The sequence below is a fragment of the Colletotrichum navitas genome (genome assembly GCF_030913465.1).
Source record: "Colletotrichum navitas strain CBS 125086 chromosome Unknown LY79scaffold_7, whole genome shotgun sequence".
NCBI classification, from domain to species: Eukaryota; Fungi; Ascomycota; class Sordariomycetes; order Glomerellales; family Glomerellaceae; genus Colletotrichum; species Colletotrichum navitas.
The window spans coordinates 149,332-176,527 of record NW_026850553.1 but is presented as its reverse complement, the minus strand read 5'-3'; the positions used below and the strand labels follow the sequence as shown (position 1 = coordinate 176,527).

At 55.6% G+C, this 27,196-nt stretch overlaps 11 protein-coding genes across 11 annotated transcripts; 8 read left to right on the top strand and 3 right to left on the bottom strand.

The window, feature by feature from the left end:
• Positions 1-543: 543 nt before the first annotated feature.
• LY79DRAFT_540489 (AMP-binding enzyme) lies at positions 544-3,401 on the bottom strand. The gene is made up of 3 exons (XM_060556869.1): positions 2,571-3,401; positions 927-2,514; positions 544-872 (listed from the first exon to the last, which is right to left on the bottom strand). The coding sequence occupies exons 1-3, from the start codon at positions 2,995-2,997 to the stop codon at positions 770-772; spliced, it is 2,118 nt and encodes a 705-aa protein (XP_060418384.1). The 5' UTR covers positions 2,998-3,401; the 3' UTR covers positions 544-769.
• A 2,020-nt stretch (positions 3,402-5,421) lies between these two features.
• Positions 5,422-6,150, top strand: LY79DRAFT_350278 (uncharacterized protein). The gene has a single exon (XM_060552642.1). The coding sequence runs from the start codon at positions 5,649-5,651 to the stop codon at positions 6,114-6,116; it is 468 nt and encodes a 155-aa protein (XP_060418383.1). The 5' UTR covers positions 5,422-5,648; the 3' UTR covers positions 6,117-6,150.
• A 297-nt stretch (positions 6,151-6,447) lies between these two features.
• On the top strand, positions 6,448-7,458 carry LY79DRAFT_540475 (uncharacterized protein). The gene has a single exon (XM_060556868.1). It carries the CDS (start codon positions 6,695-6,697, stop codon positions 6,992-6,994), a length of 300 nt encoding a protein of 99 aa, XP_060418382.1. The 5' UTR covers positions 6,448-6,694; the 3' UTR covers positions 6,995-7,458.
• Positions 7,459-8,275: 817 nt separating this feature from the next.
• Positions 8,276-8,912, top strand: LY79DRAFT_576444 (marvel domain-containing protein; the record flags this gene model as incomplete). The annotated part of the gene is made up of 3 exons (XM_060559797.1): positions 8,276-8,348; positions 8,448-8,576; positions 8,644-8,912. 3 exons carry the CDS (start codon positions 8,276-8,278, stop codon positions 8,910-8,912), a joined length of 471 nt encoding a protein of 156 aa, XP_060418381.1.
• A 1,020-nt stretch (positions 8,913-9,932) lies between these two features.
• LY79DRAFT_350236 (uncharacterized protein) lies at positions 9,933-10,697 on the top strand. The gene has a single exon (XM_060552641.1). The coding sequence runs from the start codon at positions 10,099-10,101 to the stop codon at positions 10,579-10,581; it is 483 nt and encodes a 160-aa protein (XP_060418380.1). The 5' UTR covers positions 9,933-10,098; the 3' UTR covers positions 10,582-10,697.
• LY79DRAFT_540469 (uncharacterized protein) lies at positions 10,521-12,053 on the top strand. Its single transcript, XM_060556867.1, has one exon. The coding sequence runs from the start codon at positions 10,814-10,816 to the stop codon at positions 11,591-11,593; it is 780 nt and encodes a 259-aa protein (XP_060418379.1). The 5' UTR covers positions 10,521-10,813; the 3' UTR covers positions 11,594-12,053.
• Positions 12,054-13,603: 1,550 nt separating this feature from the next.
• On the top strand, positions 13,604-15,461 carry LY79DRAFT_507242 (O-acetylhomoserine aminocarboxypropyltransferase/cysteine synthase; the record flags this gene model as incomplete). Its single annotated transcript, XM_060553808.1, has 7 exons — positions 13,604-13,653; positions 13,755-13,809; positions 13,878-13,961; positions 14,040-14,399; positions 14,486-15,078; positions 15,161-15,224; positions 15,309-15,461. The coding sequence occupies 7 exons, from the start codon at positions 13,604-13,606 to the stop codon at positions 15,459-15,461; spliced, it is 1,359 nt and encodes a 452-aa protein (XP_060418378.1).
• A 1,087-nt stretch (positions 15,462-16,548) lies between these two features.
• Positions 16,549-17,549, top strand: LY79DRAFT_666447 (uncharacterized protein; the record flags this gene model as incomplete). Its single annotated transcript, XM_060563227.1, has 3 exons — positions 16,549-16,987; positions 17,129-17,221; positions 17,326-17,549. 3 exons carry the CDS (start codon positions 16,549-16,551, stop codon positions 17,547-17,549), a joined length of 756 nt encoding a protein of 251 aa, XP_060418377.1.
• Positions 17,550-18,729: 1,180 nt separating this feature from the next.
• On the bottom strand, positions 18,730-19,818 carry LY79DRAFT_666446 (uncharacterized protein; the record flags this gene model as incomplete). The annotated part of the gene is made up of 3 exons (XM_060563226.1): positions 18,730-18,788; positions 18,852-19,654; positions 19,718-19,818. 3 exons carry the CDS (start codon positions 19,816-19,818, stop codon positions 18,730-18,732), a joined length of 963 nt encoding a protein of 320 aa, XP_060418376.1.
• Positions 19,819-21,975: 2,157 nt separating this feature from the next.
• Positions 21,976-24,317, bottom strand: LY79DRAFT_587219 (uncharacterized protein; the record flags this gene model as incomplete). Its single annotated transcript, XM_060560744.1, has 2 exons — positions 21,976-24,227; positions 24,305-24,317. The coding sequence occupies 2 exons, from the start codon at positions 24,315-24,317 to the stop codon at positions 21,976-21,978; spliced, it is 2,265 nt and encodes a 754-aa protein (XP_060418375.1).
• Positions 24,318-26,379: 2,062 nt separating this feature from the next.
• On the top strand, positions 26,380-27,177 carry LY79DRAFT_576438 (ras family protein; the record flags this gene model as incomplete). The annotated part of the gene is made up of 1 exon (XM_060559796.1): positions 26,380-27,177. One exon carries the CDS (start codon positions 26,380-26,382, stop codon positions 27,175-27,177), a length of 798 nt encoding a protein of 265 aa, XP_060418374.1.
• Between the last annotated feature and the right edge of the window lie 19 nt (positions 27,178-27,196).

Genomic DNA, 27,196 nt, shown 5'->3' with positions numbered 1-27,196 from the left:
AGAGCGGCAGTAACAAAGCATACACACATACATCGTAATGCAACTAAAATAAACTTTGTTCAACCCCCCCCCCCCCCCCGGGCATTAAGCTTAATTAGTGGCGTGACATCGTGTCAACAATATGCTCAGCTGTCACGCGTCGTCATGCCTGAAGCTCGACAGCCAGACGCGTCGACCGAGGTCGACGGTCGTCGTCTCAGCACGCAGACCTCGGATCAGCTTGTAAACGCCAGTTGTAACCCCCAAGTGCATTATGCAAGTTCCCATAGAATAGATAGGAAGCTCGAGCGTCCACGGAGCACTAACCATTATACTACTTAGATACTTAGGTACCTAGGGAAGTAAGACATTTATGGTGCTACCGGTGGGCTGGCCTTCGCCCGTGGCCTCCCGGGCCAGAGTTAGGCATCGATCTCCGGCCGGGCGCTAGCGCTTGCATATTGGAGTTATCGACCAAGCTCAACATTCTAGTAATACAGTATATAGTTTAAGTTCACCCACATTCATTACTTGCATTAACAGCATGCTCAAATTACATTAGAAGAAGGACATGCTATTTAATTTACATCTGTAACAAGTGCTTTGTTTTTATAGCTGAATTGAGATGTGATCAACCACGTGGCAGGCTTAGTGAGGAGGTTTAATAGTATTCTTTCAAGACACATGCGATTTGAACCCTATAAAGCCAGTAGATCAAGTCATATGGTACAGTACACATAGCCCGCACATGAGACAACATTAGCCAACACCAACCCATAGTAGGGCCCTTTTAGAGCTTGGGCTTGGCCGAAGGCGCGTCGTTGACCTCCTCGTACATCTTATCGATCTGCTCACGGAATGCCTTGGCAGCCTGCGGTCTCTTCATTTTAAGACTGTTCCCACACTGTTAGCAAATGTACATAAAAGGCTGCGCTGTTTCCACGTACGTAGGCGTCAATAGCTCATTGTCGACAGTGAAAGGATCAATCGTCAGGTAGACATTGCGCACGCGCTCGTAGCTGTTGAACTTGTGGCTTCGGCCGATCTTGTCGAGCTCCGCAAGGAAAGCCTTCTTGACTTTGGGGTCAGCGCCAGCAGCCTTGATCGCTGCGAGGTCGGTCATATCGATTTTCTTCTTCAAGACCTTGCTGGCGAACGGCGCAAAGTGCTCGGGATCGACGCCGAAGATGGCGACAAGGCACGACTGGGCCGGGTCGCCATGGACGTAGGCCATGGCCGCCAGATTGGTGCTACCAAGGTAGACGTTCTCGATGCGCTCTGGAGATATGTACTCTCCTTGAGAGAGCTTGAGCACGTTCTTCTTTCGGTCGATGATCTTGAAGCGACCCATATTGTCGACCTCGCCAATATCTCCCGTGTGGAACCAGCCGTCGGCATCGAAGGCCTTGTTTGTCTCCTCCTCATTTTTGTAGTACTCCTGGAAGATGTTAGGGCCACGAAGAAGGATCTCACCACGCGGGTACGGCTTGTCGGTAACATGGTAGTCGAAGTCGGGAACGGACTCCAGACAAATCTCGTTGCAGGGGGCGGGCGGTCCGATATTGCCCAAGCTAAAATCGCCCCTCAGCTGGACGGTCGAGACGGCGTAGGTCTCCGTCAGGCCATAGCCCTGGACAAAGTGATTGCCAAAGGCGGCTCGGAGGAACTCGTGCACGTCGGGATCCAGCTGAGCGCTACCACTCACCATGCTGTGGGCCTTCTTGAGACCGACAGCGGCACGAACCTTGGGAGTCCAGATTCTGTCATACAGAAAGTGGGAGTTGCTCGCCTTGCCCACAGGCAACTTCATGTTTGCCTTCTTGGTGCTGATAACCTGGCGGGACAGGGATCCCTTGATACCGTCGGCGTCGATGGTGGCGGCCCGGATGGCCGAATTAAAGCGGTTGAACAACCGTGGGACGGACATGAGACCTGTTGGCTCGAGAATCTTCATGTCGTCGACCAGTCCAACGATATCACCACGGAAGAAGCCAACAGCAGCACCCTCGGCCAAGGCGCATTGGTCGACCATTCTCCCGTAAATGTGAGCCAAAGGCAGATAGGAGATATGAACGTCCTTGTAAGTGACTGTCCCGGACGATCTCGCGGCTGCAATGCCGGAAACGGCATTGCCGTGAGTCAGAACAACACCCTTGGGCATTCCTGTCGTCCCCGAGGTGTAGTTGATTGTAACGCAGTCGGTCGAACGTGGGGGACGCATGGGGCGGGCAGACTTGAGGCCAAGCTCCTCGATGCCGGCCATGGAGTGGATCTGAATGCCATGTTGGGCAGCGATACCATTCAGGACAGACAGCTTAGAGTAGCCGTCAGGCTCGCCAGCGTCCAAGGGGTCGAGGGAAATAATGACTTTGAGAGAGGGGAGTCTCGGCGAAAGCTTCAGCAGAACGGGGATGTGCGGCAAGGACGTAATGACGCAAGTCAGGTTGGCGTGGTTAATGATGTACTCAGTCGTATCGGGGCCGAGGGTCTCGTACAGGGAGACGGTAAAGAGGGACTGGGACGCAGCGCCGAGATCTGGCCGCAATCCAAGTTAGCATGCGCTCTTGACAGGGGCGGAACGGCAAACGTACCAGCGATGTGCCATTCGGGACGGTTCTGGGACCACAGGCCAACGCCGTAGTGGTCGCTGGTGATGCCAATCTTCTGGTGGACTTCTACGAGCCCGGCACCAAAGTTCTTACGGCGCTCGGCAACCTCGGCATACGTCTGCCAGGTGTACTTGTTGTCCCATTCCTTGGTGGCAGCGTTCCAAGCTCGGTGACCCAGGCACCTCGCGCTGGGGCGCTTCTTGGCAGCATCTTCGAACAGGTCGTGGACGGTCTGGGTAGCGGAATCAAATGTGGACAGCAGAGGACCGTCGCGGAAGCGCCAATGACGGTAAATTGCGCTGCGACCCTCCTTCTCAGAACCGGGGACTGGCAGGCCGTAAGGGGAACCTGGAGGCGGCGGGGTGGCCAGCTCCTGTATGTATGCGGCGATGTCTTTTGAGGGAGCCATATCCGAGACCGGCAGTGGACTTTAGTGAGGGTGTTTATTGGCGGCCGGGAATGCAGAGGATTATTCGCTTGTTTGCTGACGCCGATCTACTGAGATGCCGCGGCCGATGCGTTGGAGGGGGAGTGGCAGCGCAAAGGGACGCTGTTGCGAAAGATTAGATGGACCCTGGAAACCCAAGAAATGGATGTATGGAGGATATCCTGGGATGGGGGGGAAAGTAGATGATGAGGGTGTAGAGGTCGGAACGAAAAAAAAGAAAATAGAAGAATCAAAAGGTTGAGAGGGGGAGGGAGAGGCTTTCTTGTTCAAGAATTGGTAGTCGGAGACTCGGACTACATTCAGGTAGGTAGACAAACACCAAGGAGCTGGAGAACCGAATATCCCCGTAAAAGACGTAAATGGGGGGAATGGGGGGGGGGGATCCAATGAGCGAGGCCGTGAGGAGCATGGACCGAGGCACAGCTGTGCAGAGCGACCAAGGTTCCACCAAAGGTCCTCGGTAACCCCAGATGGAGACATCGCTACAGTGATTTGGGGAGACCTGATAGGCTGTGGTAGGTCCTAACCTGCTTGTCAAGGGGCGTTGAATGCAGTGGCTTGCGGGGAGTGCTGGGGAGGCTAGCAGCGGAGGAAAGGGGGGCTGAAAGCTGAGGGTTTCTGGGTCGGAGATTCTAAAGAATGGGGAAAGCTGCCCCGTGGACCGCCGTCCATGACCTCACTGCGAAGTGCCCACGTGGAGGGCGTTGCGTGCATGCACATTAGCTTACTGTTGAGACTCTGGCAGTATGGGAGGAGTTACTGTCGAGACTCTGACAATATGAGACGGCTCCAGCTGCGACACTCGACGCTGAACAAGATTTTACATGTGAGTTATGGATTTCGACATTATCGATAACTGACCGGTGACTTCTTGTACATAGATGCAATATCATCACGGCTTGGAGCGACCTATCACACCATCCTCGGAGACGGATGTACATAAGAGAGGTATTCGTGATGGCTAGTAGGCAAACGGGGCTATTCGTTAATCAAATATACCCTCGACAGGGCACATCCCAGCCAGACAGACCACCGCTGAGTACCTAGGTGGTGGATGTACCGGTATGTACTGTAGGTACTGTGTAGGCAAGGCCAAATGCGAATAGGACGGTGCTCGACTTCCTTGTTCGAAGCGGAAACCCTGACAATTCCCATGTCCATCCTTGTCGTTGGTTTTCCTCAGTGAAGGTTCTGTTCTATGTGCTCACTGAGGGGCGTTGACTTGCTTACGTTAGGCATGTTGTCGATTAAACGATACACTGACTAACCATGTGGCAGACGGTGGAAGCTGTCTCACATGCCAGATGTTGGAGGCTCACGTCCGGGCGCAGAGCTTCTGTCTCGCCCCGGGCGGGGGTTATTGGACACCGTAACGCGGAATGGACCGAAGAAGCCACCTGCTACGGGCCCGCCCTGACGCCTGTTTGCTAAGGAAGAGTGTCTACAATGAGTACACATTGCGATAGCAGTAAAGTCAGCAGCGCTTACTAACACTGGATTGATCACGGATCTGCACTCCTTCTTTCTATAGGCGGTTTGCAAGAGACTTTTTCTTGGCCTGTAAATAACTCAAGGCTCTATCTCATTTGGGGCTCATCCTGTCAGACTCCATGTTGGTGGCTTGGATCTGATTACACCGGTAGAAGAGCTGACTGAGCGTCATTAGCTACCTTGGCCTATTTCCAACTCTTGGAGGCTGGGATTTGCGTTCATCCAGAGGAAAGACATGGATAGCTCGGCCCAGAAGATGAGATATCCCCAAGTGCGACAAGCAGGCCGGTATATCAAGATGGTTCGAAAGCTGGGCGACGCAGCTTATTGATGTAGCGGGTGGCCGAGTTACTATAGTTGGCCGATGGAGTTCCCCGCTTGACCGGTGATTTTTAGGCTTCTTGTACAACCGGGCGACAAGTTATTGACAGATCCTAACTGTATGTAGGCCACGACAGCTTTGACGGACCCAATGTGATAAGTAGACGGTGAGACAGGAAACGGCGATGGTGGAACGGAACAAACACAAAACAAGCGTCTGTGTCTTGAGTCGCGTCTGATCAGGAAGTACGCCGGGCACGACTCTGCGTGCGCAGGCATAAAAAAGGGCCCTGGGATGACTCGTGAGGGCTTTTCGGGATGACCTAGCCTAGGCCAGTTGTTCATTTTCCAGCATGTCGTCTCAAGAGAACCGGACACTCAGGAGAGTCGGGCCGCCTTGGCCCAAAAAAAACAACAAGAATACCAGAGGGGAACGCTGCTTATTAGCAAAAAGCGCGGCCAGAAAAGCGTCGACGGGCTGGCGTCGCTTCGAGTTCTTTTTTCGATCGGAAGGGCAGGCCCGGGATGACAGACCTGCCGAAGCTTTTTCGTTTCTTCGCGTATAATATTATGTCCCTAGGCAGACAGCGAGGTTGAAACGAGGCGGCAACTGAGGCGACATGAGATGCTACGGAATCAATGTCAGATCTTCTCCCGGGTGGGGAAATATAACCATCTTTCGGGTTTGCGAGAATAAGGAACACCATCTCAATCTGTATGGGACGGCCCCGACTCGATCTCTCTGTCCATATGCCTGTCTCTCTCCGTGCGTCTGATGCAGGCATCATGGCCGCCGTTGCATGAGAAGGCAGCGGCAAGACGAGGATTTCAGAATCGACCCCCCCCAGCGCTTCGTCGAGGTTCCACGGAAGACAGTAACGGGTCTAGTTCCGGTGGTGGCCAAGACCTTCTCGTGCGCCCGATCAGAGATGCCAATATTACTATCCGTATGTATGGGGGAATCGACGTCAGGGGTGGCCGGCCGATGGGCAGAAAGCTTGAAAAGGGGCATGAGATGCCCAGGAGTCCCAAGCCTTTCTGACAAGACGTCTTGGCGAGGCGAAGCTTTTGGCAGAGTAGTAGTCCCGAAGGTAGCCAAGCCGGCAACGAGGACCGCTGTTGCAGCGAGCAGAGTGGTGAAACACACAGACGGATGGGGGAGGGAGGCCTGCATCTACACCTACCTACTACCACGTACTCTACGCTACGACCTTGGGATGGAGGTATGTGTCAGCAGGGCGGGAAGGAGACCAGGCAGGCCGAGGTGAAGGGTCTACCGAAGGAGACGTCTTGGCAACTTGGCACCTCAAGTATCGGACTGAGTCTGGGAGTCGGTTGTGCGGCGTCTCACAGCTTTTTTAAGAACAGCCAACAGGAAGTGGACGGACGGCGGCGGCCCCCAGTTTTCTTGCGAGGGTACGGCGCGTTGCGATTCAAAGAAACCATGGGAGCTTGGAGGTTCCTCTCCAGCCGCGCATGCGCGTCGCCTTGCCAAAGCTGTTTCGAGTGTCCCGCGAGGAAACTCGGGCTCTCTCTCTTTTTGTCGAGGAGGCAACAATGGGCCATTCGCCCTTCTAGTGTAACCTGAGCGAGGAATTGTATCAACCTCTATCTCTCTCTCTCTCTCTTCTGCTGGTCCTATTCTTGGCTTGGCGTATCCACCCTGGTGGCCCAAGGCGAGACGCGACAAGGTTTGATAGCTACACTGACCCCACTTGAACTAGTATTACTCGGATACGAATACTACCTACCTGGGTAGCAGCCCACAACCTGCCCGCCGAAGCGTGAATCGAAACATCGGGCGTTCGGACACTTCTCTTGTTCTTCCCACCATCTCCTGCCCACCATGCCGGTACTACATCGTACATTGCAGTCCGTACCACATATAGGTAGGCGTTCGCTTTCTTGGTCTCTGGTCCCCCCTAATCACCTTCTCCCGCGCTATTCCATGTTCAGTGTGTTCCACGCAACCGCAACCCGCTCAGTTGTCGCGGCTTGCCCTCTTTGCTGCTACGTTTTGCCTCTTGTCACTACTCGTTTTGTTTCAACGCCCACAACACGAGATTGCGCAGGGGCTCTCGTCTTCGTTGCCGTAGTCGTTGTCGCCGTTGTCGAAAATGCAGCCTTGGCGTCCGAGGGCAAATGATGCTTGGCATCTCAAGACTCGCTGTTCTCCGGTCTCAAACCCTCAGAGCCCATTTGCGAACCTCGCTTGTCGCCCCGTTCTGTCATCTCGCCGTGTGTCTCGGTCTGAAGATCCCCGCTTCGGCCCTTCGCCCCAAATCTTTCCAAACCTAGCCCACACACCTCTCTCTCTCGTGTAAAGACGATTGAGGCGAGCACGTGCCGGTACTTTCGGCAGCTACTGGCAGCAAGCAGGTGCAATGCAACCTAGGTTAATCCGGGCCCCCGAATCGGTTCGCCCAATATCGCCGTTCCTGCATGTCTGAACGCATGAGGAAGCATACATACAATGACTCTTCATATCCATCCGTCCTCCGCCTTTCTGCATACCGCCAGGTATTCGTATGCTCTGATCGTACCCGGTAGGTAAGGAACCTTACGTGTGAGTGAGTGAGTGTGTGTGTGTATGACTGTGCCTCTTACTCGCCTGCATTGTAAGAGAAATAAAAGAAAATAATAAATCGCCGCGCGCTTGCGCCGTGTCGCTGATTCACCCCGGTCGGCTATAGTACTGAGCCTTGTCGTCCAACAAATGCGGGCATCTTGCCGATTAGAAAACCCCCCGTTCCTACCCTTCCATGTGAGCCTGCCACGAGGCCAATCAGCACTCTCTCTCTCTCGCAAAAGCCTCCAGGAAACCAACAGGGCCCATCCCCGATACCATTCTGGCTGCGCGTAACCTACCAACGCCAAGCCTTGGTCCCGCATGAAAAGGAGGCTCTATCGATGTCGACCGCTAGGATTGGCTCAACAGGCCTTGCTCCACACCATCTTTTCCCCATCTGGATGGCGCGCATGGCGACTGCCCCAGGGAGACCCGTTTCAGATGCATTTCAGAGGTATCAGGCCGTGCATTCCACAGACAGACCCTTGGAGGGCGAGCGCCCAGTGATGGGCCAAATGCCATGACCTATCCGTACATGTTCCGCCTCTCAAACACTCGGACAGGGACACATCGAGAAGATGGGACTGCCCGTCCATACAAAAGCATCCATGATTTCCCCTCCTTCATGCTTGCGTTGCCCTTTTCTTGGTCCTTCTCCCGCCTGACCGTTTCCACCTGTTCTCTCTCTTGTCATCCTTCATTCTTCACTTCTTCAAACAGCGCACTGGGGGCCAGCTTATATTTATATTTATCCTACTACTATTCTTTATTTCACTTCCGATTCTCCTGTTCCTTCCTACCTTGACGAAGCCTTTACGAGTCTGTCAAAACGAAACGATAACGAAAACCGCCGACAAGATGGGTCTTATGCTTCCTCTCCGAATCGTCCAGGGTGTTCTGGCGTTGGTGATCCTCGGTCTCTCGGCCTTTGGTACGTGATAGGAAACCTGCTATAGGAAGCCGGTCTACCACGGTGGCTGGCTTTCGTGGTGGAAACTTGATCATGAACTGACTGCGGCGTGCTTTGCAGTCGCCAACTGGTACAACATGGATACCATGACGTCGTCCCCGTCTCAGATTAACTTCCTGATCTTTACCCCCCTCTTTTCTTTCATCTCCATCGCCTACCTCGAGGTGGTCCCCAAGTTTGCTCCCAGAGGTGAGTCTTCCTTTTCCTGGCTTTGGAAAGAGAGTGAGATTGTGGACGGTTGACTGACTAAACATAGCATCCCACCCCTGGGCCGCCGTTGGCTTCGAGGCGCTCAACGTACTTTTCTACTTCTCCGGTTTCATCGCCCTCGCCGTCTTCCTCAGCAAGCTCCTCTTCTGCCGCGGCTCCGTATGCGGTGCTGCCCGCGCCGACACTGTCTTCGCGGCATTCCAGTTCGTCCTCTGGTCGGGAACCACCCTGCTCATGGCCAAGGACGTTTTCAAGACGGGGTTCCGCAAGCCCACCGCCGGTGGCCCCCCTCCTCAGATGAAAGAGTCCGCGTAATCACCCACGCTGACTCCTTCAAGTCCTTCCACGCCACTCTCGAGGAGCGACGGCGGGGGGCTTCTGTCGAGCTTATCCGGACCAAGCGGATGCCATCCTGGGACCGCAAGAACGACCGAAAGAAACTATGGGAAATCGATGAGATGCGCATCCATAGCCCGAGCTTTAGTGACGTGAACCTTGTCTAGATGACTGGTTCACAACGAAATCTAGGAGCGAAAATAGGGGGGTCCAATAGGTGGAGCCCTCTCTGTAGTAGGGCGGTTATGTTGTATATTGGCCTGTCACATGGTTGACACAGGATTATTAGGAATTACGTGTTGTTTGAATACGATTGGGCTTTGGGTTGGTTGCTTGCTTCAACAGGACTTAGATGCCATCCGTATTATTACTGTTCTGCAGGCCCCCGCTCTGTAGTCTTTTTGCCCTCAATCTCTTGGTCCTTGGTCCATTCCAATCTTTGGCGTGTTAGTCAGTATCGGCTTGTGTGTGAGGTTTGTCGGACGACCGACCGACCGTCTTAATGCTTTTGGCAACCAGAAGCCGAGTTGTTTGTTTCTGCAACGCTTGTCCAAATAATTCTACAAACTCACTCCAGGCAACCCCCACGATGCCTTCTCCAAGGACTCTGCGCTAAATGCGGGAATCGACTTCTGATGCTTCAAGATGTACAGTCGCGGCGCAGCCTGCAGTGGCGCCAAGCTCACGGTGGCAGCGGGAGCGCCAGTGACCAACCAATTACTGCAGGTGTCTCATTTGGCCACTTTTTTGGTTTCGTTCTTACTTAGGGCTGAAATGATCAAGTCTGCGGACTACTCGAATAGTTCTCGAATCGCAACCACTCCGCGGAGATGACAGATATGCACGTCCTACGAACCCCTGCAACGTCAATCTGTCGAGCGATGCTGTCAGCATGGTAACGTCTGGCCGCAAAAGAGGCCACAGCTGAGACAGTGACGATTCTCCTCAACCCGATATTGCGAAACGAGCGAAAACGCTGCTGGATTGTAACGGCGATGACCGAGAACGCCGTCACGTCAATTATACAGTGGGGTGGATCTGTGCGCTTCACATCGAGCTGGCTGCAAGTCGTGCCATTCTCGATCGCCAACACAGAGATCTGTTCAAGATAGCCAACGACCCCAACGAATACGTCCTAGGCGACATCGGCAGGCACAACGTCGTCATGGCGTGCTTACCCTTGAGCCAGTATGGCACGAATAACGCGGCAATCGTGGCAAGCAACATGCGTTCGAGCCTCCCATCGATCCGCGTGGGGTTGATGGTCGGCATCGGCGGCGGGGTCCCTGGCGACGGCTTTGACATCCGGCTAGGCGACGTTGTGGTCGGCACCACGGTGATACAGTACGACTTGGGCAAGATCTTACCGGGCGAGCGTGTTCAGCGGACTGCAATACCAAAGGTGGCCCCGCATGATCTTTTGAACGCTGTCTCGAAGTTGCGTGCATTGCACGAGTCCATGCCCAGTGGGGTGCCTTCGATACTTGAAGAGATGTTCCATCAGCGGCAACGGCAGCAGCCTACACGAAAGAGCTACTCTCCACCATGGCTCCGAGCATGGTCGAGGCAATGCTGGCCGCTGACGTGCGGGAACCAACAACATGTAAAAGTGAGTATATCATTAGGTCCGACCAACAGGCGGGGCTGATACCTTCGCAGTGCAACAGGAACTACAAGATCGCAGAGCGCACTTGTTGGAGCTGCTGAGATTTGAACAACTCGACTCGCGGCATACGTCCATCAAAGCCGCGCATAGGAAAACGTGCGAATGGCTACCCAACCACGAAGCTTACAGGGATTGGCTTGATCCGCCAAAGCTATCGCAACATTGTGGTTTCCTGTGGATCAGCGGGAAGCCTGGCACTGGAAAGTCGACCCGGATGAAACTTACTTTTAGTAAGACGAAGAAATCTCTAATGGCAGGCAAAGCTACTGCTTCTTTCTTTTTCCACGCTCGAGGCGACGAGCTGGAAAAAACAATACTCGGTCTGGTATACCGGTCTTTGCTACTGCAGCTCCTCGAAAGTTTTCGCGACTTGCAGACCGTCCTCGATGATCTGAGCCTCATCCCGTTGGACCAGACAGTATGCCCGGCAGTCGAGACCCTCAAAAGGCCCTTTCGTAACGCCATCTTGTCCCTTGGCCAGCGCTCTCTGACTTGTTTTGTCGACGCTCTTGATGAGTGCAGCGAGGACCAGGTTGAAGATATGGTCAGGTACTTTGAGGATCTAGGAGACGACGCCCACGAAAACCATATCAAACTACGGATGTGTTTCTCCAGTGGCCATTATCCTCACATAAAAGTCAATAATGGTCTCAAGATGACTGTTGAGGACCAGTTAGGCCGCAACGAAGACTTGGACAGATACGTCCGGAGCTACCTTAGAAGGGTAGATTCCGAGAATTTCACCAAGAAGATCCAAGACCAAATCCTGAAGAATGCTGATGGTGTCTTTATCTGGGTCGTTCTGGTTCTGGATATCCTCGACAAGGAAATACGAGATGGCCGTCTGTTTACGATTGAGAACCGACTACAACAGATCCCTAGCAAGCTGAGTGAGCTTTTCAAAGATATCTTACTGCGGGACAACAACACAACAACAACATGGATGACCTCCTGCTGTGTATCCAGGGGATGCTGTTTGCAAAACGACCACTGAGACGCAGAGAATTCTACTTTGCTGTCCATTTCGACCGTTTTCCTTAACCTTCCTTATGCGTGTCGTATTGAGGTGTTCGATTTCATCTCGAAAGACCTCTCAGCTAAGGTAAGGGAGGAACTTTATCGAAGCAAGATATATACAGAAGACCTTCAGACCACTCTGCCTCAATCCGTGGCAGAAGTTAGCAATGAAGAGGGCATAGCGGAATGGTTGAGAAGTGGCGAGTATTTCTTGGAAGCGTGCGGGGATATGGAACCAGATCATTCGACACCATGGTTTAACGATCACGAGATCGAGGACATCGAGGACTTGAACTGGTTACTGCATTGGGAACCATCTGAGACACAGTAGACCTGTATGTATAGAGGTACTAAGTTGTTCCTGTAGAGTACCTGGTCTGGTCAGAATAGGGCTTGAGCGGACGGTGGCTTGATGAACTCTGCGATATTTACATCATTACGTGCCTATGGGATCTGTGTGACAGTAGTAGAACAAGTTTCTGCACCGCTTCTTCACCGTCAGATATTCTCTTTGATGGTACTGTTGTCAGCTAGACGAAACTGGAGGATACCAATGAAACACACAAGTAGGTATGATAACCTTCGTCTAGTCAGGTAGATGTCAGAAACGCAATAGCGCAGCAACGAAACTAAATCAAGCGGACAGAAGGGTGTCAAAAGAGCTCAGCGCCTATTACGACATCTTTTACTCGGTTGGCCGAGTTGCCGCTGTACACATGGGCGGAGAAACAAGTACCTGAATAACTTGTTAGTTTGGTGTACTTGTCCGAATATGTGAACAATGAAGGAAACATCCGAGGAACAACTCCTATACCGACCAAGCAATCTTTCAAGCTCCAGACGTGCCTGAAGCTGATCACTTTTGCAATTTTCACCTTGGGCCACTGAGCCCAGATCGTACAAGTTCCCCACTCTCAAGATCGAGCGACAGCCGCTGCGGGACACGGGCTGCTGCTTTGTCCACAGTTCATGTCTCCCGACCGACGACCGCTGCGGCATCGCAGCCGTAGGGCGCGGTGGAAATTATCGGACCAACTGTCGAAGCCCGATCCCGTTGTCGACATGGCATTTCGCGTCCCAAAACTACGCCGGATGTCCAGCCACCAACAAACAATCAGATGGCGACCCTGATATCCCCTACAGCAGGCCTTCCTCACATAGGAAGGCAAGCGGCAAGCATTCCGAGATCAAGCTGCCTCTGTAAGGAACAAAGACCCTCCAGGCACTCAGTATTCTTGTTTATAACCGGCGGAGCACCAGGCCGAGCCAAACACACGGGTAGGGGTTGAGAACGTGTGTGTCATGTTCCCCAATGGCGCTAACAGGACACCCTTGCTCTGCCCCGCAAAGTGACATTTCAACGTCGATTGCGTGCTCTGGCCAAACCCCACATCATATGCCTGAATCGGCGCTCTCTTCGCGCACCCAGCAACACCACCAAACCTACGTTAGATTCATCTCGCTGCCATGCTAGAGCAGACCAAGCCATTGGGACCCTCGCCCCACTACCGGTATTGGACCCCCCGTCTGTCATGAGCGAGCTAAGGGCAGATGGAGGGGTTCTTACAAGGGGTGTCTCCCAATGGGGAAGGGATACATGAATTATTACCAGCACATCGCTGGACCCATTTGTCAAAGGAAGAAGGACGATGCAATCATATGGAAAGGTCGTTCGATGGTGTCATCTCCCCTCAATGGCATCATCGTAGCTGGTCCGAATCCTCCCCGTCTTTCTGCTGCCCCTCTTCGTCTGATTGTGCCTCTGCTCTTCGTCTGACTGCGCCTCCGGTTACCGGCCCTCATTGGTCTTTAAGCGCGTCGATCTGCTCTTACCGTCACACGCTCCCAGAAGGAAGCTTTTCCCTTTTCCCCTTTTCCCCTTTTCCCTCCCCGGCTGTCCTTCCTTCGCCGAGAAACTTTTTCTCACCTGCCTCTCCGCATTGATACCCATTCATCTCTCCCTGCCACAGCGAACCAGAAAGTCACAATGGCCGAAGAACTGAGCAAGAACTTTGAGACGCTACAGCTCCATGCGGGGTACGTTCACACATCACTCAACCCAAACAGGTCTTCGTGGGGGGGGGGGGGGGGTCTTGAGCTTTGAAGCCGTCGAGACTGACAAGACTTGCGTGACGCAGCCAGGAGCCCGACCCAGCCACCAACTCGCGCGCTGTTCCCATCTACGCCACCACGGTTCGTGATGTTCAGCGCGTTTTGAGCAGAAAGGGAGGCAGTAACTGACAGCAGCTCCCAACATGTAGAGTTTCACCTTCAATGACTCGGCCCACGGCGCAAGGCTCTTCGGCCTCAAGGAGTTTGGTAACATCTACAGCCGTATTATGAACGTATATGCCTCTCGTCCCAATCCTGTTCTGCATGTGTAACAAGAAAGCAAGGACGCCCGTTGACACACCTCTCTGTAGCCCACGGTCGACGTCTTTGAGAAGCGCATCGCCGCGCTCGAGGGCGGTGTGGCTGCGCTGGCCACCTCGTCCGGCCAGGCCGCCCAATTCATCGCTATTAGTGCCCTTGCCCATGCCGGTGACAATATTGTCTCGACCTCGCTGCTGTACGGCGGTACCTACAACCAGTTCAAGGTGTTCCTGCCGCGCCTCGGCATCACCACCAAGTTCGTCGACGGCGACCGCGTCGAGGACATTGCCAACGCCATCGACGACAAGACCAAGGCCGTCTACGTCGAGAGCATAGGCAACCCCAAGTATAACGTGCCCGACCTCGAGGCCATCGCCAAGGTCGCCCACGAGAAGGGCGTTCCCGTCATTGTGAGTAGCGGCCTGCCCTGCTTGTTGCGTGTATTCAAGTGAGGGAGAGAGAGGTAGAGAGTGGGTGACTAACACGCCGTCCGCAGGTTGATAACACCTTTGGCGCCGGCGGCTACTTCATCCGCCCGATCGAGCACGGCGCCGACATCGTCGTTCACTCGGCGACCAAGTGGATCGGTGGCCACGGCACCACCATCGGCGGCGTCATCGTCGATAGCGGTAAGTTCAAGTGGGACAACGGCCGCTTCCCGCAGATGACGGAGCCCAGCGACGGCTACCATGGCCTCAAATTCTGGGAGACGTTCGGCCCCATCACCTTCATCATCCGCGCGCGCGTCGAGATCCTACGCGACCTCGGCGCCTCGCTGAACCCCTTCGCCGCCCAGCAGCTCATCATCGGCATCGAGACGCTCTCCCTCCGCGCCGAGCGCCACGCGCAGAACGCCCTCGCCCTCGCCAAGTGGCTCGAGGCCAGCGACTACGTCAGCTGGGTCTCGTACCCCGGCCTCGAGAGCCACCCGTACCACGAAACGGCCAAGAAGTACCTCAAGCGCGGTTTCGGCGGCGTCCTCAGCTTCGGCGTTAAGGGCGGCGGCGCCGCCGGCAGCCAGATCGTCGACGGCTTCAAGCTCATCTCCAACCTCGCTAACGTTGGCGACTCCAAGACCTTGGCCATCCAGTGAGTGGAATCCCGGAAACGTTTGCTCTTTCTCTCTCTGTCTTTCTCCCTTGTGGGCGGTGTACGTTGCTAACACTGACAGCCCCTGGTCCACGACCCACGAGCAGCTGTCCGACGAGGAGAAGAAGAGCTCCGGTGTCAGCGAGGTAAGCCCTCTCATCCCCCATCTCCTCGAAAGAGAAACATATCGCAACACCTGGGCCTGTGACTGACAAGGTACCCCACAACAGGATCTCATCCGTATTTCGGTCGGTACGGAACACATTGACGATATCATCGCCGACTTTGAGCAGTCCTTCAAGAACGCCGCTTCCGCCAAGACCAACGGCAAGGCCGCCTCCGCGGCGGAGACCAAGCAGGAGGATGCGCCGCTGGCGCCGTAAGTTAGACTAGACGAGACAATGAGGGAAAAGCGACCACACTTGCTTTACGCTCTGCCCGGACCTGGTTGGATACCCCCTTGAGTACCTTTCTGGTAAAAGCACAGCGTGCGCGCGCACGTGTTTTTGTATATGCATCTGGATTGGGGATTTTTTTTTTCTTGTATGAGAGAACGAATACCCGTAGGAAAAGCAACGTTGATCTGTCTTTCGAATCGTATATTACTGAAAATTATCGGGACGGAAGTGGCGGAGGAGCAACAAGTGAATATCGCTTCGCATCCCTTGCCATTCCTCGTGTAATGTGATGTATCGATCGAAACCATGGCGATCCAGGGCAACTGCTTGAAACAAGCTTCTTTAGGCCCGCCCGCTGTCGCCATACCAGCGTCCCCTCACACCAACATCAGAGTGCGAGCAGGGAAGCAAGGCAAGGTAAGAAATGTGATGCCCCCGAGCCCCTCCCTCCTGATCTTCCCGATGAGATTGGCGATCGGCTGCCTGTGGCAACTCACGAGGCACGTGGAGAAATGAAAACGTGCCGACGCCACAACTTCCTAGTGGGCGGTTAGTGGTGGTTTGATCACTGCGAGCCGCCGCACGCTCTCAAAAACGTGCTAGAGCTTGTGGTGCAAACAAGTTCGTTATTCAGCGTCGCACCGGGACCGCTGTTGCTAGCTTGGAACTTGACAGCTCTGGAATGGGGTTTGGTGGGCAGGGAGGGGCGACGAGGGCCGCTCCCCGGTGCGCGGCAGATGACAATAATCCGCCCGCCGGAGCTGATTGGTCGGCAACGGGCCCCAACGCCAGAAGCATACTTGCATGTTGCACCAACCTGTGCGGCCGTTACTCTCACCAGATCCAAGCTCCATCCCACGCCGCCATTCATCTATACCTCCATATCCACCATAAATCGAACCCTCTTCGGTCCGAGCTTCCTCTACCCTCCCCTTCTCACCCCCTTTCATCCCCCCGTATCTTACTCGAACATTGGTATTTGAATCTTCGAACCTGCTCCCGGGTAATCCCACCGAAACCGAACCGTAGACTTCGAAATCCTATAACCGCAGACAGACCATCACCGAGAGCGATGCGCCTCCTCGCGTCCCTCACCGCTCTTGCGGCCTGTACCGCGTCCTCCCTCGCCCTCGCAGCCTCCATCACTCTCTCGGTGCCCTCGTCCCCGGCCCTGCCGAATCCCTACACCCTCCCGCCCTCGACGCGCGCGACCCTCTCGGCCCTGGGCGCCTCCTTCTCCGCCCCGCTGTCGGTCAAGAACACCTTCGTCTTTACCAACGTCACCGCGCCCGGGTCGTACTTGGTTGACGTCCACTGCGTGACGCACGCCTTCGCTCCGTTGCGCCTAGACGTCGCCGCCGACGGCAGCCTGTCGGCGTGGGAGACGTACCGCGGCAACGACTGGGACAACCGCGGCGAGGTGTACACCTCCAAGGACTTTGAGGGCGGCGGCAAGGGCTTCGAATTGCGGGTCCTGGGCGGCAAGAACTACTTCATGGAGAGGAGCAAGTGTAGGTCTTCCCTTCAAACCCCCTTCCCTGACATTGTCGTGCTCAGTTTCGAGGGCTCAACGGCATTGTTACGAGATGCGTAGCACCGCTTGGGAAGCTCCCTAGCGTTGAGGAAAGAATGCTGACACTCGTGCGATGCAGTCTCGGTGTTCGCCATCCTCAAGAACCCGATGATCCTCCTCGGTCTCGTCAGTATGGGTATCTTCCTCGGCATGCCCTACCTCGTCGATAACAGTACGTTAACAAACCCCTCTCCCGCTTACCGCTCCTCTCTGCTCCACCTGCCAATTCTTCCCCGTCCCAAACCCCTGAACAGTTGTTGATATACTTCCTCGCAGTGGACCCCGAAATGCGCGCCGAGTTCGAGGAGCGCCAGAAGAGCAACCCCATGAACAGTATCCTCGGCAGCGGCGGTGATGCCGGTGCCAACCCTATGGGTAACTTCGACATGGCCGCCTTCCTGGCGGGCACCGGTAAGAAGGAAGAGTCGTCGGGTTCCGGCTCTTCAAACGGCGGCGGCGGCAGCGGCGGCGGAAAGAAGGAGAAGGGCGTGCGGAGGTGAGAAAGGGAGATGAGCTGCTGCGGGGTGTGATTCACGTAAGATTGAAACCAATAAAATGAAAGAGGGGCGGGCGTTACTGAACGTCGGACCGGACAGTACGGTACGTTACAATTCGCAGGAGCCGGCAAACGAGTGGCGCGCATATTCCCTATATTTATATTCAGACACATTTGATGGCCGACCGTGCCTCACTCACCACATGCCGCGTCTGTGACGTGCGTACTTGAAGGGCAGATCTGACGGCCCCCTTTCAAAGGTAACATTGCGGCAAAGCAGACCCCTCCATCTACGATGGCCTCGAGTTCGGGACTAATGCGCCACGATGAAAGTGCGCAACTTTCCTATATCTATATCCATATCCAGGCACCTTAATGGCCGACCGCAAGCTGTGTATCGGACCAGGGACAGGCAAGACCGATCGGGCTGTTGGATGAATCAATATGTATTCGCCAGAAGCTTCATAGTTACGACGGCGGATTCGGGAGGCCTTCAATGCCGGGTACAGCATATCGTAGATCGGTTTGCTAGCCTGGACCCCTATGCCCCGGACCGGGCTGGTTCCACAAGTACGGGCTCGTTTCATCGCCCTCGGAACGTAATTTACAATTCAGTTCCACACATGCGGCTATTCAGCCAATCTGCGAGACTATGTTATGGGACTAGGTGTCCGTTAACTATGGCTGCCTCTGATCCGGATGTACACCTTGATGAATAAACAGGGGGAGAGCAAGCTGGCGTGGGTGCACAACCCTCAGCGTTTCCACGAGACTTGCAAGGACAAGCATCTCCTTACTAGCGCCCACATGAAGCGTTTTTCTTGCGTTCCAAAGGCGGCACCGTCTAAGTATGAAGTTGCTTATGCAAAAGTACGCGCTGCGATTGCGACGTGTGTACTTAAAGGGCAGATTCGACGACTCCCTTTCAAAGGTCACTTTGCGGAGAAGAAACACCTCGTGAGGGCGTTTAAGATAGCAGAGAGTTCAAGACTAATACGCAACGATGAAAGAGGTCAAGTGTGGCCTGCTGTGTTTTCTACCATTTGTGGAAAGGGGGCAAAAAAAGGAGACGCATTATGGACAAGTTTCACACCACCTGCCCGCCCATTCCAAATCTTCAATTCATGGCCCGTTCGAGATGTTTCGTTTCAAGCGACACACCGGCTCGGCCCAACCTCGACTGCTTAGAAGTCGCCGCCAAAGTCGTCTCCACCGCCAAAGTCATCGCCGTCCTGGCCGTCATCTGTAGCACCATACCGTCAGTATCCGTGGGAGTCAAGGTCGGATAGTGGCAGCCTAAACTTACTGTAGCCGTCAGCGTACGCCTCCTGCTGCTCGTCGTTGACGTGGTCCGCGATCAGTGCGCCACCGAGCAGACCGGCACCGGCACCGAGCGCTAGTCCGCCCGCCATGCCCATGCCGCCGCCGCCGGGTTTCCGGCCGCCACCGCCCTGCATGCCGTAGCCCCCGGGTGGGCCGTAGCCCTGCTGCGGGGGATAGCCCCCGTAACCTTGTTGAGGAGGGTAGCCTCCGTAGCCCTGCTGGGGAGGGTAGCCCCCGTACTGCTGCTGAGGCGGGTAGCCGCCGTATCCCTGCTGGGGAGGATATCCGCCGTACTGCGGCTGCCCGTGGCTGCCCGAGCCACCCGTCTTAGCCTTGCCGAGCAGCTTGCCGAGGAAGCCGCCGCCGCCGCTCTTGCCCCTCGTATCCTGCGCGCGGGGCGGAAGCTGATTGGGGAAAGGACTCTGGGATTGCTGCTGCTGCTGTGGGTTGTAGCCAGGGGGCATCGGAGAGTGCGAGTTGGCGCCGCGGGCGCGGGCCTCCTCCTCGGCCTGGAGCTGGCGGGCGAGACGCTCGTCCTCACTCATGGCGTTGGAGCTGCTAGCGCCGTAGGGCTGGGGCGTTGAGGACTGGTTCTCGTAGGGGTTTTGCTTCTGGTCGTATGGGTTGACCTTTTGGTCTACGGGCGGCGTCGAGTCACCCGGGCGCGGGGCGTAGCCGGGGGGAGGACCGCCCGGGTGGGCGTCTGCCGCGGGCGGGGGTGGAGGCAAGGCGGGCTCGGTCGGCTTGTTCCATTGGGACTGCTTAGTGTGGAGGTTTACGTAGAACCTAAAAGCAGAGTCAGCGTCGAGATCCGCGATGACAGTAGACGGGAAGGCCACGAGAGCTCACCATTCTTTGTACTGGTCATTCCAGCGGGCAACCCAGCCGGGAGGGACCTCAGGGGCCTTGGGAGGCGGGGGGCCCGGCGGGGGAGCGAATTCGTCGGCCATATGTAGTGCTGTGAAATTGGAAACTGAGAGCGAAGAAAAAGATGCTGTCAACACTGGTTCACCGTCTGCACGCGCAGTGTCTTGATATAACGAGAACCGTCGAGTCGGGATTGACGCGGGGTTGATTACTGACTGTTATGGAGTTGCGTGAGTGAGATTGTTGGAGGAAAATCAGAGTTCCAAGCTTTCTGCAGCTACCCTTCCAGACCGTTTTCTGGGTAGTCAGGCACCTGAAATAAGGGACTGATGTTTGAAGGGGGGGCGGAGGGGATGGAGAAAGGCTGCCTCTTTACTCGGCGGGGAGTGTCAGGTGCTGTTGCAATTGGGGAGGCGCAATAGCGGTAGCGTTTATGGGGGGGCATGGGCATTTGGTAGGCAGACAGCCAGGATTACGTCTTTAAGTGTTAGACGTTTGCCTCTCCCTATCTAATACGTAGGTACTAAAGTACCTAGGTAGGTAGGTAGCTAAGCATAAGGTACAGGTGTCTACCCTATGGGGAACGGGCACGTCCCAATGGCATCCCGTCGTTTCCGCATCTCCCGCGATTTGTTCGCCCACAATGGGAAGTGAGGAGGAGGCAACGAGGCGGAGGCTGTCGCACGCGGGCGGTCGTCCCTTGCTGAGTGGATTAGATCGGTCAACAGTATTCAGCTGCCTCTTCGAGGGCGGAACAATATAATGGCAAATGGCAAATGACAAATGGCAAACCGCTCCCCATGTCATTATGGGTTTACGAAGTCCTGAATGAGGCAAGAGACGACGCGGAGAGAGAGAGAGGTGAGAAGAGTCAAAAGCTCTCCCTGTCGTATATAATCCCGCTTGCCGAGCACTGACCGGACCGAATCACCTCAGAATGCAGTCGGTTCGGTCCCCATTCGTCTTTTCTATAGCGCTTCTCGAAGCTGTGGTCTCCAACGTTGCCTATCTTCCCACTCCTGCTACCGCTGCAATACTGCCTCTTGGCTCCCAAGGCCACTGTGTACTTCCGCCGGCGCTGCAACGAGGGGGCCCGCCATTGATGCCAGCCGCAAAAAGCACAGCCCCTCTATTCTGATGCTTGTCTGATGTGATGAGTGTGTTTTGCCACTCAAACTCACTTACACATCAGCAACTCAACTCTCTTCCCCAGCGTCTCTCTGCTGCCTCGTCCCCTCCAGAGGCCCCCTTTTGCTTCGCTTCGTTCCGCTTGCAGCTAGCTCTAGCAGCTGTTTCTGTTTCTCTGAGACCCCGGATGCTGGAAATCCGACCTGAGAACGTGGGGCGGCGCATGAATGTCTCTCGACGGTACCTTTTCACAGAAGACATGGCAAGATGATACGCCAGGATAACACTTCGGCACCTCGGTCGATACCCTGCAGCGAACCCCTCCCCTTTCGACTGGAAACGTCTCGCTCGCACGAGCCAAAGCTCCACCAACGAGGGGGGACCCATAGGTTTGACCCCTCCCTCTCATAGAGTGCTTGCTTTTCATGCCTTTCCAATGAGATCATTTCTGAACCCTTTCTTTCCCGCCTGCTCTCTCGACTTACCCATGCCCGTACGCACAAGTGTTGTGACTGAAGCTTCGGTCTTACAGGCCACGTTCAGCAAAAACCTGCTTGGCTCAACAGGATCAGTGCTTGTCTAGGTATGATAAGCAACGGTGGCGATGTGCGTGCTTTCTTTGCGGGTCGACGCGCCGCGCGAGTCCAGGTGGCACCATCACCGCGTAATGCCCCCAATCCCCGTGTGGCGGTGCACATTGCCTTCGATATTTGTGCAGCTTCGCGCTGCTGCTGTACATGGTGTATGTACAAATACGATTATTCAAATCCCCGAACCGCGCCGCACTCCGCCCCTATACGCTGAGATGGACACTTGAACGCGAGCACATCGTGGCGCAGCCTTTCACCAGTAAATTCCACCACTCGCCCTCCAGAAAATTGTCAGACTTGGCACATGTGCCTATGCCGCTCGCTATGAGGTAGCAGACGACAACACTCCCATCTCAACGGTGAACCTGAAAGCTTTATTCAAAAAAGGCCCGTTCCCGGGCGTCTATCCCATCTCGGCGTGTAAAGCATGTGCTGCACAAGAAACTCCCGAAATCCTCAACGACCATACAATCTCTGTGTCTCCAAAAAGTACTGCAATCACTAAGGTATAAACATGTTTCCTCAAGGCAGGCCTCTGTCGTCCCGCCGTCTCTCACCAAAGAGGTAGGCCGCCTCCATGCAGTAAGCGCCCCCTCCGCTGGCCATCCGTCGCTCGCTGCCGTAGCAAATCACCACCGCATCCAAAATGCCGCTGAGAATACCCTCCATGGCGCCCATGACCGAAAACCCAATGAAACTGGCCACTATGCCAACTACATATGCGTACGCCGAGCCCCGTACCCCCATCCCGTCCGGCAGAGCGATTGAGAGCTGCTTCGCCGTCATGACCCATCCCGCAAACCCGAGCGCTGTAGCCATAATGAATCGCGTTGCGTACAAAAGCATCTTTGCGAGCCGGTAAGGAAGCAAAGGAGAGTGACTGGACCGCCGTGAGCTGAACACCTGCGGCGTCAGTGTCGTCGTCGGCCGCTGCGGCGAGAGAAAGTCCATCTGGCTGAGGCCACGGGCCGCCGTGTGCAAATTCTGCGAGTGAATTGCCCCATACGTAATGGTCAGGGGATTCATGAGCGCGGCGATGGGGGTCGGTATCCACATGGCGGCGATGTGCTGGAGGATGTTGGCCATCCTCCGGGGAAGCACGAGAAGAGGCGCCCTGATGAGCAATGCCAGAAGCGTCGACTCGCAGATGCTGCCAAAGATGGTCGTCGTCGCGTGGTTCAGCGCAGCGGTGACAATCTCCGCTGACGTCGGTGCTGGAGCCGCGTTGCGGTGGAAGTACCATTGTGACACCGTCGCCGCTGTCGTCGCTCGTTGCACTGCGTTGATGACGCCGATGGTCCACATGTACATAAGGACAAACCAGATTCCGAGCCACCAGCTGGACACGCTGATGATGAACCTGGCGAGCCTGCGCGAAAAGTAGCCTCCCAAGAAGATTCTCGAGAACATCCACATCCAGATCCAGGTCCAAGTTACTATCAGTGCCAGACAGCTGAAACCCAAGATGAGGAGCGCCGTATTCGCTGCGAGGATCCTTGTGGAGAACTCTAAGATCTCGATCGCCTGGCGGATAGCATGTCGGCCCTTGTAAGCCATGTATACCCAGACAACGGCAGATATAGCTGGAACAAGAGCAGCCCATCGCATGGCCCGGTCCTGAAAGCTAGTCCCATGCGACCGACCTTCGTAGCTGGAAATGAATGGGTACAGCGTGAACGAGAACATGATGATGGGGACTGCCACGAGAATCAGGAGCGCCAGCGGCCGGGCGAACGACCGAAGGGCCGCCAGCCAGACAAAAGACACAATAATCGAAATAAGAGTGTCGATGGCCAACATGTGGAAAGATGCTTGTAACGTCGTGTAGACTGTGTCGCCCCATCCCTTCTTAGGCGTGCCCGTGTGCAGCCAGACGAGCACGAACGTAGATACCAGGCCAGCCAACGCAATAAGGAAGATCCAAGCAAAGAAAGGGTCGTACTTGAATATTTCACCTTCGGCCAGGGGGACCGTCGCAGGCAGAGCCTCGTCGTCGGAGCTCGCTCGCCGAGCCTCGTCAAAGTCGTCTTGTCGGGTGGCTTCCCTCCGCAGCGGGAACTTGCGATCTCCCGACTTTGGGTGGAACTTCTGGAAAGCGGGCGGGCTTGAGTCCGTATGCGTCTCGTTCAGTAACGACGCAGACGGATCGTCGTCGTCGTCCCGGATCTGAGAGTCCAGCCCGATATCGACCATTCTAGGGTTCGTATCCGAGCCCCGGTCGGAGCCCTCGCGTGGGATGTCCTCTGCCTCTTCGTCTATGGCGTCCCTCCCGCGGTTGCGTCCACCAAAACTCCTTGTGCCGTTCCAGCTGCTACGGATACCCCTCCGCAGACCGCGGTCTTGATACCTGCGTCCAGGGCCCTCATTGCTATGCTCTAGTGAGCCACGGCTAGCGTCCGGTTCCGTCTCAGAGCTCTCTGCCATCTTGCTCGCGGCGGCCACGCGCCGTGACATGTGGAGGGCGGCCATATCCGCCGCCTCGCGGTCCCTCTCGTCCTCGTCGTCTTCCTCCATGTACTCGTCAAGTGTACTGTGAAAAAGCGGTGCATCCTGGGCGGTGGAGATCCGGGAAGCGAAGCCCATCTGCCCGAAACGTGAGCCAGCCGCCTGGTATGGGTTTCCTCCGTAACCTCTGCCTAGAAAGGACCGTCCGCCATTCCGTGAAGGTCGTGATGACCAGTCGTTGGGTTGTCGTGATGGGTTCTCGTTGCTTTCGACTTGGCCTGCGAAGTTGGAGATTCGGGATTGCGACTGCGCCAGGAACCTGGACGCATCTGGGGGAACGGGTTTGTCAGTCGACCGCCGGTTGGCGTCGCCTAAGCTTTTGGCAGTGACATGACAATAGACTTACATTCCGAGAACATGGTGCTATCGATAGTGAGGACCTCGTCCCCTCAAAAGAAAATTGGCGTGCTCTTTCGGGGTCGACGAGGAACGCGGGAAGGTGGGTATAGATAAAGTCGGCGGCCTATGTAAGGCGTGTGAATGACGATAACGGACAAAGAGTAAACGGGTGGAATGTTTGGGTGCCGGCGGCGGTGGACACTACTAGTGTATACGCAAACAGGAAGCAAGACGAGACTGGCGGGTGGGGGGGGGGGCTCAAAACAACTTCTGCGATGAGATTCTTGAAGCGGGTAAAATGTCAGTCACCCTTGAGTGGAATAGACACTTTCAGGTCAAGGCCGGGGTGCTCGTGAGAAGGGCATCTGCACCAAGATGTCGGAAAGAAGATGAATCGGAGGTCATGGGGTACAGCCCGGATGAAGAGGTGAAGGTGCCTAGGTAGGCAGGCGAACGAGTGGACCAGCGAGGGAAGTGGTTGTGGCGGCACGGGTTCGGGGTACATGGGTAACCCGCCATCTGCTGGGCGCACTGGGATGGAGGCTTGTTAGGCAGCGCGGGCGCTGCAGCCTCGGCCTGAACAGCGACATAGCACACAGTTAGGCAGCCTGGGGCGCACGACACTGACACTTCCCGCAATCAGCAGCAACTACCTAGGACCCTTTCCCATCCCTCCACCACCACCCCGGGTACCTCCCTCGCTAACAGACCAGCCACCCAAAACGTCAGTAGTGTACCCGGTGAGGCAGGGACATGGTGGTAGGTAGCCACCCACCACCCATGGCAGCTGCCGGCACTCATCCCGACTTTAAGTGGGCGATAAGGCGGTAAGTTGTTGTGATGCATTGCAGCATTGAGGGCCCGGATTACTTTACCGTACCAGATGGGCATGGCCGTGGGTGCTGTTGGCCGACTCCTTTCTAGGTTCGCCTCGAAGCGGACTCTGGGAAGCGTTACTCGTGCAGTATCCGGATAACGTCCATAAAAGACCACCTTATAGGAATATGCAGGAAACCCATGGGCATCCCCTGGGCAAAGGAAACGTGAAAGGCTTCTGCTCGAGAGGGCATGCCTCACGGTCACCTCTCTGGCACCTGTAATTCCCACGAACCCACGTACTTGATACGTTCCTCCTATCTGCGCTGCAAATCTCCCTCACTTTGCTTCATGGCACTGACATGTCCCAGCGTGAGACACCAGCGACCGCTTTAGTCCGGTCCAACCTCCCGAGTCATTCAGTCGTTAGTCGCTAGACTCGGAGGTCAAGTCAGTTGGTCATCTCCAGGTCGTCGTCAACTGACTACCTACCCTGGCTCCCATTGGGGGCGTTCGTCCTCCCTTCGCCTGCTTCCACCATAGGTGGCTCGCCTCTGCTTATCACCTCAGCACTTGCGTCACTGATAACACCGATGGCCCCCAACCCTGCCCGCCTTTTTCCCTGGTCAGCGGTCCAATCTTAACTGGGGCTCTGGCCGTCTTCTGGGCCTTGCCCGTGACAGGGGAGACCATCTTTAACATTGACCAGCGGGATACACTTCGCCGTTTCCTACAAACGTATTGGATCCCACCTACGTTGAACTGTACGTCGCAGAAGCTTAACGTACAGACGAGGTCATCGATTTTGATTTTGATTTTTTCCTCTTGGAATAGTACTGCAGAGCCGCAGACAGACTGGACAGCCTTCTCTCTCAACCGTTGTCTTAGGTGGCCACGGGAACATCCCATTGAGAACAGACGACATCTTCGCAGTAACAACATTCCGTTCCCCCCTTCTTCCGAACACGTGCTCGGACAAACCACGGCAGCTGTTTGAAGCTCCTCAACATCAGACCAGCATCAACCACCTACCATAACCACATCGAAGACACGCTCACGCCCTCTCCAGTCTCATCTTCTCGAACCCTCCATCAGCGAAGCGAAGCCCTGCCTTACAGGCTAGCCGAAAACAACAACAACAACAGGAGAATTCAGCGCTTCATCCTCTCGGGAAGAAGGGAAGAAAAAAAAAGAAGGACCACAGACCTTCATCTCTCTCTCTCACCCCCTTTCCCCCAACCCACGAACCCATCCCGCTTAAGGGTCATGTCGTCTCCACCATGGGACTACATTGCTAAACTCGTCTGCATTGGCGACTCAGGCTGCGGCAAGTCCAGCCTCACCATCCGCCTCTGCGAGGGCCGCTTCTCTCCTCATCACGATGTTACCATCGGCGTCGAGTTCGGCTCCCGCATCGTCCCTGTTGGCCCCCCCAACGCCCTCCCTCCCGCCCATGCTACCCCAGCGTCGTCCGCCGCCCAGAAGACCAAGGAAGATGGCACAGCCTCGTCCAACGGTCTCCCCGAGCCTCCACGCCTCCCTGAACCGGTGGCCGCCGATGGGCCCCAGAAGCACATGAAGCTCTCCCTCTGGGACACGGCAGGGCAGGAGACGTACAAATCCGTCACGCGCTCCTACTTCCGCGGCGCTAGCGGGGCCCTCCTCGTCTTCGACCTTAGCCGCAAGCAGACCTTCCAGCACGTCACCGACTGGCTCAACGACCTCCGCCAGATCGCCGAGCCCGACATCGTCGTCATTCTCGTCGGCAACAAGGCTGACCTCACTCAGGATGAGAATAACAAGCGCGAGGTCACCAAGGAGGAGGCCCAGGAATGGGCGAAGAGGAATGGCGTCTTCGAGTACGTCGAGACGAGCGCCAAGAGCGGCGAGAACGTCGAAAAGGCCTTCATGAGGGTTGCTGAGAGGATATATAACAACATCCAGGCCGGCAAGTATGACCTCAATGACCGGAGGTCGGGTGTCAAGGGGCCCGGCGCCGGAGGGGGTAAGCAGATCAAGGTAGGGAGCGACGCACACAAGGGATCCGGCGGTGGCTGTTGCTAGACGGGCTGCCGCACAGTGC

What these genes read in the sequence shown, in the direction of transcription:
- LY79DRAFT_540489 (XM_060556869.1), bottom strand. Translation starts at nt 2,997, where the DNA reads ATGGCTCCCTCAAAAGACATCGCCGCATACATACAGGAGCTGGCCACC. An exon ending in TCCCGAATGGCACATCGCTG is followed by an intron (nt 2,515 to 2,570) that starts GTACGTTTGCCG and finishes GATTGCGGCCAG; the next exon opens with ATCTCGGCGCTGCGTCCCAG. An exon ending in AATGAGCTATTGACGCCTAC is followed by an intron (nt 873 to 926) that starts GTACGTGGAAAC and finishes GTGTGGGAACAG; the next exon opens with TCTTAAAATGAAGAGACCGC.
- LY79DRAFT_350278 (XM_060552642.1), top strand. Translation starts at nt 5,649, where the DNA reads ATGAGAAGGCAGCGGCAAGACGAGGATTTCAGAATCGACCCCCCCCAG.
- LY79DRAFT_540475 (XM_060556868.1), top strand. Translation starts at nt 6,695, where the DNA reads ATGCCGGTACTACATCGTACATTGCAGTCCGTACCACATATAGGTAGG.
- LY79DRAFT_350236 (XM_060552641.1), top strand. Translation starts at nt 10,099, where the DNA reads ATGGCGTGCTTACCCTTGAGCCAGTATGGCACGAATAACGCGGCAATC.
- LY79DRAFT_540469 (XM_060556867.1), top strand. Translation starts at nt 10,814, where the DNA reads ATGAAACTTACTTTTAGTAAGACGAAGAAATCTCTAATGGCAGGCAAA.